This window comes from Podarcis gaigeae (genome assembly GCF_964106915.1).
Source record: "Podarcis gaigeae genome assembly, chromosome: 1".
NCBI lineage: Eukaryota > Metazoa > Chordata > Lepidosauria > Squamata > Lacertidae > Podarcis > Podarcis gaigeae.
In genome coordinates this window covers 106,317,229-106,331,267 of record NC_139678.1, presented here as the reverse complement: position 1 = coordinate 106,331,267, position 14,039 = coordinate 106,317,229, and the positions used below count along the sequence as shown (strand labels likewise).

Here is a 14,039-nt window from a genome sequence, read left to right as displayed (position 1 = left end):
CCCTGAGGACTCTTGGTCCTGCACTTTCCCCCTTCTTATGTGGTGAATCCTGACTTCTGATCCTGGTTCAGCGACAACTCAGTTTCTGCTTGCACACAGAGCAATGAATCGGCACAATTCAGTTCGTCAAAAGGAAGTATCGGAAATCAGGAAAAGCCATATAAAATGACGAGAGGTGCAGGCAAAGAGGGAACACGCAAGCACAGCTTAAGAGTTACGTCTGAACAGACCCAAACACCACCCATCACCAGAATCAATCTTTGTGGACTCCTGAAATTGGGAATGTAAAGACAAATGGAGTGTGGGGAACTTTTGGCCCTTCAGGTTTTGTCCGAACTGCAACTACCATCAACCCCTTACCACTGGTTATGCTTTTAGGGCTCATGGAGTTCAGCAATATCTGGAACGCCAAAGGTTCCCTACTCATGCTTTAAAAACACATTTACTGTATTTTTCCGTGTATAAGAGTAGGTTTTTCCCCTAATAAATTATGTCAAAAATAAGGGGGCATCTTATACAGTCAAACCTCTTCTTATGTCTGCCTCCTCTTGCATCCATTTCGCCCAACATCTACAGCAAGCCCGGAAGTAACCCGGAAGTTTGCCGCTGTTCGCATAGGAGCAGCGATCGCTGTTCGCACATGCGCAGAAGCGGGCAATCGCCAACCACGCCTACGCACAACAGCGCTTCTCCCAGCGACCCATTTCAACCTCTGGACAGACCTCCACAACGGATTATGGTCGCAGGTAGAGGTTCCACTGTACAAGGATAGTGCCGAGGCCATTTTCTTAAATCTGAGTCCCCAAAAATAGATGGAAAAATATGGTAACTCACTGTTTAGCAACAAAGTTAATGGCCTGATTTTCACACCATGGTAATCCAAACTATGGGTTACCAGGTAGATAGCATGAATGTTCAGGTTCTCAGAAAGGGTCTTGCAGCTGCCTTGCTCCTTCTCAGTCTTTTTTTCTTTTTTCTTTTTTTTTAACTCCTGCTCCATGCTGAGCTCTGGTTTGGCTTAACTTGTCAGCAGAACCCTGATGCATGGCTAAGCTCTCTCCTCAACTAACCATGAGTTGGAGCCAAGGAGCAAATTAGCTAAGAAATCTTCTATGGGAATATGCATGGTGCCTAACAGTGACTTGTGAACCAGATCAATGAGACTTAAAAGTACTGTACTTAACTTTGACTTAATTAACAATGGAGCTTACTTCTGAACTCATGTATAGAACTGCACTGAATCAGTAAAGATTCAAATTAGGATTAAGATAACCTTACCAACATGGTGAACTGGTCATGTGATACATGTTTGCTTATGCATAGGAATTAATGCAAATAGGATGCAGACATTGTATCTGGTACAAAGAAAGGGAGATTTATCAAGTGGTAAAGTTTCTCCACATTTTTCACTTAGAAAATAAGCTGTCTGTTATTAATACAGAGGAGACACTGAATGTGAAAGGTGTTCTATAAAGTACAGTCATACCTTGGCTGTCAAACAAAATCCGTTCCGGAAGTCCGTTTGACTTCTGAAAACGTTCGGCAACCAAGGTGTGGCTTCTGATTGGCTGCAGGAGCTTCCTGCACGCAATTGGAAGCCACATCAGATGTTCGGGTTCCAAAGGGCATTCGCAAACTAGAACACTCACTTCTGGGTTGCGGCGTTTGGGAGCCAAGACATTTGAGTTGCAAGGCATTCAGGATCCAAATACGGCTGTACTTCGCTTTATAGGTAGAGCAGTCTTTTTAGGGACCGCTCAGTTTCCCTGCTTTTTCCTCATGATTTTCAAACAAGTATTCATAGAATCATAGAGTTGGAAGAGACCACAAGGGCCATCGAGTCCAACCCCCTGCCAAGCAGGAAACACCATCAGAGCACTCCTGACATATGGTTGTCAAGCCTCTGCTTAAAGACCTCCAAAGAAGGAGACTCCACCACACTCCTTGGCAGCAAATTCCACTGTCGAACAGCTCTTACTGTCAGGAAGTTCTTCCTAATGTTTAGGTGGAATCTTCTTTCTTGTAGTTTGCATCCATTGCTCCGTATTCAGGTTCTGGCTAGGCTGACAACAAGTTTTACAACTTCTTTTTCTAAAGAAAAGCTGGCAGCTTGTTTACTTCAGACTGCTTGACAGGTACTACTTTCCGAAGAGTACACGGAGTGTCTAGTATATTATTTAATGTTTTAGAAATGTTTCTAGATTCTTGTTGTCCAGTCATGCCACATTAAATGCAATGTAAATATAGTCTGAAGCTCCTGGTGTCCCTTCCTTGGAAGATGAGTTGGTTAGCTACAAGAGACAGAGTCTTCTCTATGGCATCCTAGTTGTGGAATACCCTTCCCAGAGAGGCTCTTTTATGGTATCTTTTAGGTGCCAACTTAAATACTATTATTCTCTTTGGGTTTTTCCGTGAGTGATAGACAGAGTATTTTTGTTATTTTGCTGTAGCTGGCTCAATTTCTCTTACTTTTTCTTTTTTTACAAGTTGTTAATTTAAATTGTTTTTATTGGATATCATTTTATTTTGTTGTAAGGTGTCCTAAAGGCCTTGCAGTAGAAAAGCAGCAGTTTGGATTTTGTTACGAAGTATATCTTATGGCAACACTTAATGCAAATCCAAATATTTTGTAGATGAAATTCAGCAAGGTTCAGAGACTTCGCCTTTTCCCGGACTGTGAAAGTATATCCTCGTAAATTTAACTACATGCACATGAGCAGTCCCTAATTGACAAAAAGGCTGTTAAGCCATGGAAACCTAAGTGCTAAAGGAAATATTTGCAGGGATAGGAACCCATAACACCCTGCCTGTTATGTGGGCTAGATCTCTCACATCCTGTTTGATTGCAACACAGACCAGTACTCCAATAAAAGCAGAAACAATTTTATCTTACCCATGCGGGAAGAAAGGAAGAGTGAACACAACATCTTCCAAGCCAGCAAATGGACTTCCCCTTATAACCAAGCCCAGAATATTGCATACATTTTAGCTGGAAGAGTTGGCCAAAAAGAAAAGTTCAGTTTTGACTGAAGGCTTATGCACACAAGCATGTCTAAAAAAGAATATTCAAAAGCTCTTCTTTTCAGAGGTCTGATGCAGAAATAATTCTGCCAATAATGTAAGCTTCACAATGAGCTAAAGTTGGTGCAATATTAAGCTGGGTGGGGAGACAGCATCAGGATTGTTGTTGTTGTTGTTGTTGTTGTTGTTTAGTCGTTTAGTCATGTCTGACTCTTCGTGACCCCATGGACCAGAGCATGCAAGGCACTCCTGTCTTCCACTGCCTCCCGCAGTTTGGTCAAACTGGTAGCTGGTAGCTTCGAGAACACTGTCCCACCATCTCGTCCTCTGTCATCCCCTTCTCCTTCTGCCCTCCATCTTTCCCAACATCTGGGTCTTTTCCAGGGAGTCTTCTCTTCTCATGAGGTGACAAGTATTGGAACCTCAGCTTCAGGATCTGTCCTTCCAGTGAGCACTCAGGGCTGATTTCCTTAAGAATGGAATGGTTTGATCTTCTTGCAGTCCATGGGACTCTCAAGAGTCTCCTCCAGCACCATAATTCAAAAGCATCAATTCTTCGGCGATCAGCCTTCTTTATGGTCCAGCTCTCACTTCCATACATCACTACTGGGAAAACCGTAGCTTTAACTATACGGACCTTTGCTGGCAAGGTGATGTCTCTGCTTTTTAAGATGCTGTCTAGGTTTGTCATTGCCATTGATTTTCTCCCAAGATCAGGATTGTAGGAACTGGAAAAGAGAGTTTAACTCCTTCTAAAAATCCCCCAATCATCAGGACCACAGTGGGTAGAGGGGTGCAGTGAGCCCTGATACAGCTTTCCCTCTCCCAGCTGCTACTCACATTTCTAAAAACATGCTCATGAATTGTGCCTTCTCTAGTTTGGCCTAAAAGAGCAAGAAGCAGGCATGAACTCACACACTCTTTCCCCCTTTGTATTATGAATTTCCTCCTCCTTAACAGCTGTCCACTGAAGTCTGCAAACCCATTTGAATGGCTGGTTTTAAACTATTCTACTTTAAATTATTATTTTTCAGGAAGAATTGTGTATTATGCTATAAGTGCAGGCAATGTAACCGTCCAACATTTTGACTTCACCCCAAAGGCACACTCCTCTATAGTCTCCCGAGACAGACGGATGCAAACAATGAACTCAAAGTGAGCAAATTAAAATATTACATAAATGAGATGGCATCTTACCCAAACTAATATAGGTTTTTAAAAGACAAACATTATATTTAACTCGTAAAATACACAAGATGAGACTCCAACGCTGCACCAGTGGACCTCATAGAACTTGCCTTTCTCCTCCTTCCCCGACCTCCATGTCCCCAAATCTACTCCAGAGGGTCCCCCAATCGTCTGGAGCATATTTTTGGGATGCATGAGGGTTGCAGGGGAGGAGCAGAGGAAGGGTAGGTGCAGTGTAGGTGGATGTATGTGGTGCAAATGGAACACAGCAACCAAATAATATCTCTAGTATTTTATTATAGCCTAAATATAACAGAGTCAGGTATACTAAAACTCATTGCTTTAAATAGGTTTAATAAGCTTACCTCTGTGCTGGATTGAGGCCAATAAAATTAAGAGAAATAACACTAAGGGTGATTTTTTTTATAAAAAAAACAAATTAACAAGAGGTGGGGGGGAATCAAATGTAACACACTTTCTCTTGGGTGCACACATCAAAAAAAAGAGAGAAAGAAATAGCACAAGTTGGACTTGTCAATACTGGCAACTCAAGGGTGTTGGGATCTGATTTCATCACAGCTATAAATTCTTGTTGACAAGGCCAACTTTTCAAAAGCCAGCGTTTTTTCCCCACTAAACCGCACCTAATTCAAGTGGGACACTAAAATACAGGTATTAAATGTAGTGCTTCCCTTTCATCTTGACTAGAAAAGACCACTTTTATGTATCAAAACTACATACTTGAATTTTAATATAAGTCACATTTGCAAAAGTATGCTGAAGTTTGTTGGAAAATGCTGTAGAGAGGAGCACTACATGTACAAAAGAAATAACAACTTCTTTATTTCTTATAATAAGTGGTTGCTTAACATAAATTGGATAAATGAAAATTCAGGACTATATTATGTATAGAGTAATGACTAAAAATTATGCAATCTTGTTAAACAGGGTCCTTGACCCTGGTCGAAAGTGTGAACAACATGAGACAAAGACTTTCAGGAAATCCCAGGTTGTTGTTTTTTTTAAGTGCTTAAGATACAAGAAGACTCAAATAAGGTCAATAAATAAAATTGATATATGTATCCAAAAAAGTTTTATCGTTAGGAAAAGTAACCAGGGGAGTGAAAATATACTATTGTTAGTGCTAGCCGAAATACAATCCACAAACAGTGAAAGGGGAAAAAAGATTTAAAAGGACATGAAAAATATATAAAACACTATTTTCGAAAAGTCACCTACAGTCTCTTCTATGCATCCTTTCTCCGGTTTCACAATATTTTAATATGTATTGGCTACTTCCTTTCATCAAAACGAATTTATTAATCAAGCAACAAAACAGGTTGCAGCCAAACAGAAACATATGAGCATAAATTAAACCTAAGAATTATACACGGGGGAAAACATGCATAAAAACCCCAGAATCTTAGATCTTGAGGGAGGCCACATGGCCTTGTCTAAGTTGAGTTGCATTCACCGTGAATATAGCCAGACAACAGATATTTAATCTTATCCCTATCTCGGTGGGTAGCAACCACTACTAAAGATTGCTTAAAATATTTTTGCCTGTATGCTTCCTGCCATTTGCAGAACATCAAATAGCTTACGGTATCCTCTACTCAAGGGCTACTGAGACACAAAAGTGCAGACCTCTGGGGATTTTCTTAAATCTCCCCAAAATTAGACTTCATAGTCTGAAAATACGCAGAGTTGTGGGCACTTTGCAGAGAAAATGTGCATTTAGCTCAGATAAGTATTTCTCTTTCCCATGGTGTGATGATTTCAAAGTGGGGAAAGTGCTGGAAAATCTGTATAAAGTAATGGCATCCCTTCCTGTTCTGCAACAAATTTTGGAGCAGTGCTTTAATATTTTGTCGGCTAAGTGAGATTTTGGTAGTGAAAAGGGCCTCTTGATCAAATCCGTATTTCCTCGATAATAGTTTATTGTTAGCTAGCTAGGTGTTTGGGGAGGATGATTGAGAGTGTTCCGCCATACATTATTTTACCAGTTTATTTACCAAATAGCTCCGTTTAAAAAATAAGAAGATAGTCCTTGAAATGAAATATGAAATTGGTACTAATCCCGCTTCTCCCCACAGGTACGCTGTGGATGTTACTGGTGGGAAACCCAGTAAAGCACAACTATACTACTTCCAACTGTGTGGACTCTGAAATGCCCCCAGATTTCTGCCCCATATATCAACCTTAGCAGCAAAAGCTTTTAGAGCTGGCAGCCCAAGATCCCCCACCCTTCACTCTGGCAAATTTCAACACCTACTGCATTGAACTTTGGGCATTCAGTTTATTTTCCTGCCAATGACTGTTCCATAGGCCATTTTGGGCAAACAAACCTCCAGATAATTAAATCTATTAGACTTCTCCAAGGGATGACTGTCTAATTGCCATTTGTTTTTATCTGTTCTATCACCAAGCACCATTACTTTGGGCTCAGAATAGTTGACACATAACTGTTCCTTATTACTTACTTCCTTTCATTGAAAAAATTCCCCAAGGCTAGATCATTTGGAAGAACCAAAACTACTTCATGTCTCTACAGATAGCACACACTTGGCAAAGTTCACCAGATACTCAGGTCCCAGGCCCCTGGTGGAGTCAAAGTGATGTTAGTGTACTGGAATGAGTTGCGCATAGCTGATAAAAAGGAAAGCAGTAGTCACACCTTATTTAGTAAGATATGTGCACAGACATTTGCTTGTTGCTACAAACAAAAGCTTTCAGGAGGTGTTATCACAAAGTAGAATAGCCTTTCCTCTCCCTTCCTATATCATATTACATTCAGCTAAGATAATAAATGTAAATCAATTCATCTTCAGAATGAAAACAACGTCTTGAAACCATCTGTAAAACTACAAAGGGTTCAGTCTATTGAGCAATGGTGCTTTGCAGAGTTTGCATGATATCAGACCTTAAATCAATAGGCCAAATATGACACTGAACCACCATGTTTCCCCAAAATAGCAATCAATATTTAAATATGTAAAGGTCCTACTCTCTGGCGCTGCACGCATTCTGTGTAGCAGTCACAAGTTCAATTATGTTCCCCAACTAATGGTGTGAAGGTAGGAAAGGAAACATTCAGGCAGTATCAGGTAAGCTTATCTAGACAATGGCCTGGTTCACACATCATGCTGAGCCAAATCATGGCTTAGCATGAGCATGTGGTCTCTGGGAGGGACAATTTCAGCTACTTTGCTCTTGATTAACTGTTCTGCTGCTAAGTTGAGCAAAACCATAGCTTAGCTTAGTGTGCCACCTGGGCTCGTGGTTTAGCAATCCCCATACAAGCCACGAGATGTAGCCAAGGTTTGTCTCATGGTTTACAGCTCACAGTTTGTTCAAAGCAGCTAAACCATGTACCTGGGTTCAGGCAGCACACTAAACCAAGCTTTGGCTAAGCGCGGTGCAATACTACACAGCAAAATGCCTGGGCAGGAGCCATGCAATTTCTTCTCCAGGGGCCAAATTCAGTCCTCCAGGTCTCTCCATCTGGCCCTCAGGAACCTCCCCAGGCTCCTCAAGTGCTTTTGCTTGGCTGGAATGTGCCCTTGAGCTATGAAAATGCCTCTTGCTTGCCAGGATGAAACATGGAAAGGCATGTTTATGTACAGAAACCTCTGTCTTTTTGTTTGTGTGGCCTTCTATACAAAGTAAGAATCACATCTATTGCTCCACCCACTTTGGTCTCTAACCCCATTCAACACCTGTATGCTGTTCCCCCAAAGGTTGGAAATATGGCCAACTGTAGTTTGGCTTAGCATGATGCTGTCTCCTATTACTTAGAGGTAACCCACATAAGCCATTCAATCAGTGATGCTGTGAGCAGGATATCAGGAAAACAGTTGTAGAAAATGGAGTCTAGAAGAAAATTTATCATTTAACAAAGAACTAGTCATTAACCAAGTAGTCTTTTACTCTACGAATTGAGATTTTTTTTTTTTAACTTACCTGGAGATTTTTTGCTTGCTCTTGATTGCATCAAGTAGGCGTGGCGAGGCAGCAAAGGTGATGACGGCAAAGACATTGAAACTCCTTTGGCCAAGTTCATTCTGTAGACATCTTCCGGTGCAGGCTGGATACCACTGGGGAAATCTGAATGGTGGCCAGATGTGGCAATTATCTGTAGTGCACTTTCTGAGCATGAATCACCTTTAAAATAAATAATAAAAAAGAGGGAAGGGGATTAAAGTTACACAGCAAATGAACAGAAAGCTGTATGAAAATACGAGAACAAACTCCATTGTATCAAGCTTTGCTGTGACAGCAATGGAGCAAAGGCTGGTTTAAGTGGCATTACAGACATTTGTTACAGAAAGGAAGCACAAACAAAAAGAGGAATAATGGATAAAAAAAGCACAAATGTTATTTTCAGTTATAACACTACTATGAAAAGAGCTGCTTTTGGGCTATTCTATGTGCTACGTCACCTCCAGTCCTTGCCTGGTGATTTGATATGTGGCCATTTTTTAATATTTTTTTTTTAAATGGCTTTGAAAAGGGCTATTCTATGTGCTACATCACCTCCAGTCCTTGCCTGGTGATTTGATATGTGGCCATTTTTTTTTAAATATTTTTTTTAAAATGGCTTTGAAAAGGGAAGCAAGCGAGTTGTCAGTCAAAGTTCCCTACTGGGAATAGGGGTCTATGGCCCAAGAATAAAATAAATAAATAATGAACTACCCTTTTCTGCTGGACCCCTATCTTGTTCCACTTTAGTAGCCTCTGATGGAGAGAAGGGGAAATATTTAAAGACAGAGTAGGGAGAAACAAGTGTAACTTGATATAAAATAAAAGTTGTAGGTATTTGCTGGACCTTTAAATAAATACCAATATTGGCTGCTTTAAAATAATCTTGTTCCCAAATAGAAAGCCCAACTTTAGGCATAAGAAGTTTTATCCAAATATAGCATCTCGTATCATGTCTCCCAAAGTGGCCAAATCTGTGATCTCTCATAAGAACTCATGATGGTGGAACCCTGTACCTGTACCTATTGCTTCCTACTTCTGGCAGCTAAATGCCTCTATGTTCCCATTATCACCAGCTACATGCACACAAACAACTCTGTTTAACAAACAGTTTATATGCTTTACATCCTGTACAGTCTGTAACAGGGAAGTCAGACAAGGAGGGAGCAGAAGTATAAACAAACAATTCTCTTAGGAGGATTACATGTTATCCTCAAATAGTTCACACATAAATGCGACCAGAGTCAGGCCCTCTGCAACCTTTCCCAGGTCTTTCTCTAGAAAGAACTACTATTAAGAACTCTAAAATATCCTCATATATATGCTGAACATGATCCTGCTTGAAGAGGGGGATGTGGGGAAACTGTAAATCCACATACAAAATATGCATCAACACTACAAAAACAGTTTTGAAATATATGCTTGCGTTTGAAGAACATAGCCCGAATCACATAACACTGTTCACCTTTACTTAATCAGTTTATTTCTACCACTTCCTTTGATCTAAAAGCAACATGCACTGACAAATGAACATGTAATAAGATTCTGCTGTTGCAGTATGTCAAAAAGGGTGGTTTTGAAGACTATCACCTAATTTGAGCCAGTTCACACACAAAAATATTGTTCCGTTGTTTAACAATGGTTAAGGAAACAGGAGCAGCCTATGAGATCTTCCCCAAAAGCCTTCCCCTCTTTTTTTTTTTTTTTTTTTGGTAGCAACAATATTAACAAGTTTAAACCAAGTTTACCAAACAAACAACTAGTTTTGTTGAAGAAAAAAAAAGGGAGTAAGATAAAAGAGGTGTATATGAGAGGTGTAACACCAAGTTTTTTTAAATGGCTTAGACCAATTATCCAAACAGAGCTGCTGGATTCATAAGAAGGTATTTGAGTAAAAACCAATGTGCTTTGACTATTTTTCAAGTATCTGATATCAATTTTGTATAAAGACTATGAATACACAAAGTACCAAAGATAGAAGAAAATTGACTTTTCCAAGTTTGAATTTAAGTATTAAAAACTTAAAATACTTCAGAAGTTAGTATTAAAATCCTTCCCCTCTGAAGGAAATTTCATCCATTTCAAACTTCAGATTAGGACATTCCTGTTTATCACAGCAAATCAAGACAACTGCTTTTTCAGGCTTTTTCAATAAAGACCAGCCATACATTGTCCACATTTATATAATATCTTAATAAGCTGTGATGTGAATGGGACATTTGTCCATGGATGCAGCCTCTTCTCTTCCCTGCATACAAAAACAAAATCTGGAAAACTTCAACTCACCATAGTTTCCCGTTTTGTTCAAACCAGGAAACTATGGTTAGCAGGTTCAGAACATGCCAGGATCATAAACAATCTCATAATTATAGGTTCCTTGCATGAATAAAACGGGAAAGTAGTTCCTGACTGCGGCACAACGAAGAACGGAATGAAAACAGGAGCAACACAAGAATGGAGCACATGGAAAATAAGCTTGTACATATCTCAGCTTATTAAGCAAAGATGTGATCGTTCAAATAGGGCAATAACCTTGGCAACTGTAAGCAAGCATTTTATCTCCAAAATATAAACAGTATAGCTTGGTGAGATGTATTATTCCGAAAGAAGCAATAAGCCATTAAACCTACTGCAGGTTAAACTTTCACTTCAAGTACAAGCTCAATAGACAGCCTTAGACAATCCTCCATTTCCCAACCTGAAAAAACCCTCCATAACTTCAGGACACTTGTGCTCCATGTAGGATTGTTGAACTTAACATGTAATGCATTTTGAGCATCACTGAAAAGCGCTATGCAAATATTAAGTTTATATGTAGGGTTTATATGTGATGACTATACTCATTAGAAAAAAAACCCTAAATTTGAAAAATACTGTCTCACACAAATGAACATGGCCATCCTATACAGAGCAATCCTATACATACTTCCTTGGATGCAAACTCCCTGAGTTGTTTATGTTTCTGGAGGTTTATGTCCAGTCCTTCCACTACAACTGCAATTAAAACAACTGCAAAAAATATCTCACAAAAAAATTACAGGTCCAGGATTGCAGCCTGAGAAATACATCAACAATATATTCTCTAATCTAATTTATTTACTTCCTTTGTTTGATATGAATGCCTTTGTCCGCACCCAGTTTTGTCTCTGCTTGTCTGCCAGGGGATTTCCTGCAACAAATATTCACATGCATCTGTATTTGAGATGTTAGAAGAGCCTCAAAACCAGACAAAGGCATCTAAAATATGCCTTTCTCAGTATCTAAAATCACGTCCCTTGTTGCAATCCCCCTCTCAAGCAGGGGTCCAAGTGAACAGGCTATTTTCTGTCTAAATGTCATTTCTGTCAGTGACACTTTTAAATAAAGTGCCGAGAAAGAAGCAAGCTAGATTTGCAATTCTCAGGAAACAAACAGGCAGATTTAGCCAAAGTATTTGAGGGGAAGAGGGTGTTTGTATGTATATTTAATTCATTCAACATGTCTTGAATCTGGCTGTGCCTGAGTGCAGAAAGGCTCCTAATCCAGTGGATGCGTCTGCTAATGGTGAGGAGAGAATAATTTTTTAAACTGATTTCCCCTTTCCCCTTGCAGGTTAGCATGCCACACTCCTCCAATAACCTGGAGAAGGTTGGGAGGGGGAATGTGGAAAGCCAGATCCAGCAAAAATCGCCTCTCCTCCTCTTCTGTTTGTGGAGACACTCAATTGAATTAAGTCCCTTGTATCTCACTCTTTAGTATTATTCCATTCGTATTCCTGTGGGAATCCCTTGCAGACAACTGCAGGGCCTGGAGACAAGTCAGTCAGGACGTGTATCCATAGCACTGACCAGAGGAGGAATGACTGCTGGGAGGAGCACAGAGAGAGGGAAATGCCCTGGTGGGTCTGCAGCAGTAGAACTAGACGCCCCGGCTGCAGCAAAACATGTCTCTCCTGTATCTGTCTCTACAGCCACTGTAATTGCTGCAACCTTCCAACAGTTTGACTTTGTCTCCAGAGGTGCACACTTCCATTGTCTCCCGAGACAGTCGGATGCTAACAAAGCATCCCGTTCAGTTCAATTCAAGAGACTGATCGGGTTGCTTAGCACCAGCAGTACTAGAGGATCACGATATTCTGAGACCACTCGCTATTTTATGGGTAAAACTAGATATAAGTTAATTAATTTAAAAAACAATACCTGTTCCTTGTAGGCAACGGGAAACATGCAGAATATTTTTATATTTGCTTTGACCTCCACTCCAAACACACACCCAGTTTCAGCCATGACACTGCTACTGCAATGATGGGGAAGGGCTGCACAAAGCTGGACCCGGGTTCAACCCTCAACCCTTTAGGGCTAGAGAACATCTGGAACATTAAAAAGCTTACGAAGAGAGAAGCTGAGCAAAGGTGAATGGAGGCCAGCAAGTATTACACAAAGGGGTGTTGCGTGTATTCCAAGCATTAAAAGCACCAGTGTTTGTACAGTATAACTTTGTAACAAAATCATCACTGACAATGGGTTGTGATAACTCTAGCAACAATACTAACACTTTCACGTTACAAGTAGCCATATTGGTACAGTCATACCTCTACTTACGTATTCCTCTGGAGATGGAATCTTCGGGTTATGGCTATGGCAACCCTGGAAGTGCATACTTCCGGGTTTCATTGCGCACACATGCACAGAAGCACTCTGCACACTACGCACGTGCACAGAAGCGCGCACCACTATTAACGTTATTTTCGGGGTGCGAAGGGACCCCCGGAACGAATTAAGTTCGTATCCAGAGGGTCCACTGTACACTGCTTACTTGCTTGAAAGGGAAAAAAATACCTTAATGCAAGTTGGGTCCCCCCCCCCTTTGGCAGGAAATACATATGACTGGTCTTAAAATATGCAGGTATTTTAGCTAAAATTGCTGATTAAAGTTAGTCTCTCTCCAAGATCAGTTTTTTAATGGTTTAGCAGCAGGGGTGGCTAGTCGCTTTTTTCTTTTCCTTCCTTTTGCTCAAGGGCTGCATTTGCCCTTGGCCAACCATACCAGCAGTAGGTTGGGGCCACCCAAGACACTCATACGGGTGCAGGCAGAAAAGCCATCAGCCTTGACTCATGGTCCATGCAGATCAGGTGAGGAGGGAGGGTTTCTGATGCACTAGTGACAACAGATGCTGAAATATTAGGTGTAATACAAATCATTTAGCAACAATATAGTTTTTCAAATTTGCAGGTTGCTCCATCTGCTTATTCTGCCTCAACTATCTTACTAAACACATTCCTCCAAAATACAATAATACTCTTGGAACGGCTACCACCACAGGACTACCACCCCATTCTCCATTCATCAAATGATTCATCTGATGGTTGGGGAGTGAGCAACTTGCATCCCTAACAACAGTGCTGACTTCCACTCTTTGCAGCATAGTGTATACAGTGGTACCTCGGGTTACAGATGCTTCAGGTTACAGACTCTGCTAACCCAGAAATAGTACCTTGGGTTAAGAACTTTGCTTCAGCATGAGAACAGAAATTGTGTGGCAGCGGCGCAGTGGCAGGCCCCATTAGCTAAAGTGGTACCCCAGTTTAAGAACAGTTTCAGGTTAAGAACAGACCTCCAGAACGAATTAAGTTCTTAACCCGAGGTACCACTGTATTTTGTTTTCATTTGCTGCTGCTACAAAAACCAGAGGTGTCTTGGAAGACCAGGAAAAAAATGGGGGGGGGGCTATATCAGGCTCCCAAATGGTAGTTAGCCACCCCTGATTTCAGCACATTTAATAATTTAGTTGCACATAAAAAAGCTGCAACTGAGGAGTATTTTCCTGTTGTTCAGTGTTATATGACCCTTCTGAACCAATAATGAAGTGT

The 14,039-nt window shown here is 40.7% G+C and overlaps 1 protein-coding gene and 1 long non-coding RNA gene across 3 annotated transcripts in view; one reads left to right on the top strand and one right to left on the bottom strand.

The window, feature by feature from the left end:
* The window catches only part of LOC310834013, a 224,134-nt gene that overhangs the window by 16,941 nt on the left and 193,154 nt on the right, over positions 1 to 14,039 (top strand). The gene's annotated exons all lie outside the window — the stretch shown is intronic.
* The window catches only part of TANC1 (tetratricopeptide repeat, ankyrin repeat and coiled-coil containing 1), a 129,044-nt gene that overhangs the window by 54,857 nt on the left and 60,148 nt on the right, over positions 1 to 14,039 (bottom strand). For both annotated transcript variants that reach the window (XM_083703616.1, XM_083703617.1), the window contains exon 3: positions 8,173 to 8,373. In XM_083703616.1, the coding sequence (XP_083559742.1) occupies positions 8,173 to 8,373 (201 nt within the window). The remainder of the gene's footprint in view (positions 1 to 8,172; positions 8,374 to 14,039) is intronic.